Source organism: Pygoscelis adeliae, unplaced genomic scaffold (assembly GCF_000699105.1).
Source record: "Pygoscelis adeliae isolate BGI_AS28 unplaced genomic scaffold, ASM69910v1 Scaffold282, whole genome shotgun sequence".
Taxonomy (NCBI): domain Eukaryota; kingdom Metazoa; phylum Chordata; class Aves; order Sphenisciformes; family Spheniscidae; genus Pygoscelis; species Pygoscelis adeliae.
Window position 1 is genome coordinate 4,269,151 of NW_008824352.1, and position 1,076 is coordinate 4,270,226.

Below are 1,076 nucleotides of genomic sequence, written 5' to 3' on the forward strand. Positions count from 1 at the left end.
AACGCGCGGGTGCTGGTGGGTCCCAGGCCGGCATCCAGGTACGGCAACCCCGTCACCTGCCGAGGGACCGCGCAGGGGATGGCGATGGGGGGGCAAAGCCACAGGTTTGGCACCCGACACCCCCAGACTCCCCGATAAGGGTCACCCAGGGGATCTTCTCCAACCTCCCAGCCCCAGGGGAAGACACAGCCCCACCAGCCCTCCCAGTCCTCCCCCCGGCAACCGGCCCCAGTGGGGACAGCCCAGAGCCAGGGTGACCTGGGAAGAGCAGGTTTCGGGTGGAGTGGCACCTTGAGGAAGGACTCCATCGACTTCGAGGCCAGGGAGTTGCTCCGGAACAAAGTGTTGGGCTCGCCTGCAAAACAGGAGAGGGTCCGTGGCCTGGGGGACGGCCACAGCTCACCCACCGGGCAGCTGCAATCATGGGGGGCATTTACAGGGGCTGTGCCCTCCACCCCTGGCCATTTCCATGGGAGTTACGGGGATTTCCTAACCCCAAACCACCTGCTCCTCCACCAGCCTCAGCCAACCTCAGCCCGTGAGTTGCTCGGGATGAACCCGACAGGCTCCCACCCGGAGCACAGCGTGATGGCTGAACCTCAACCGTCACCCCCCAAAAAAAAAAAATCACCGCGCAAGGTCCCGGAGGTTTTGCAGCCCCAGGAGGTGGTTGGAAGCCTCCGGCTCCGCTCCCCGCACCAGCCTTACAGGGCTTGGCCAGCTCCAGCTCGAAGAGCAGGTCCAGGAACTCCTTGACCAGCCCTTGGCCCAGGAAGAGTTTGACCAAGTTGATGGCGACCTCCTGCCGGCACTCGGCCGTGGTGGTTTCATCCAGGAGCGTGACCAGGTGCACTTGGCCATCCTGGGGGGGAGAGGCACCACGACGTGATGGCCCGAGGGAGACGCGTGCCCCGGCAGACGGCGGGAGGAAGGTGGGTGCCCCGGGAGGGCTTTGCATGGGCCCCTCACCTGGCGCCCCGACTTAACCTCCTGGCACAGGAGCTGGACCAGGGGCTGGTAGCAGTGGGAGGGCAGCACCGTCTCGTCCCGCAGCCTCACCCGCAGCGGCAGCGGGC

At 66.1% G+C, this 1,076-nt stretch overlaps 1 protein-coding gene across 1 annotated transcript in view; it reads right to left on the minus strand.

Annotated features, from left to right (window-relative positions):
* Positions 1-958, minus strand: part of LOC103912921 (ras GTPase-activating protein 4-like) — a 6,334-nt gene extending 5,376 nt beyond the window's left edge. Inside the window, exon 1 of the mRNA XM_009319331.1 lies at positions 709-958. Within this exon, the coding sequence (XP_009317606.1) occupies positions 709-958 (250 nt within the window). The remainder of the gene's footprint in view (positions 1-708) is intronic.
* Positions 959-1,076: the final 118 nt, after the last annotated feature.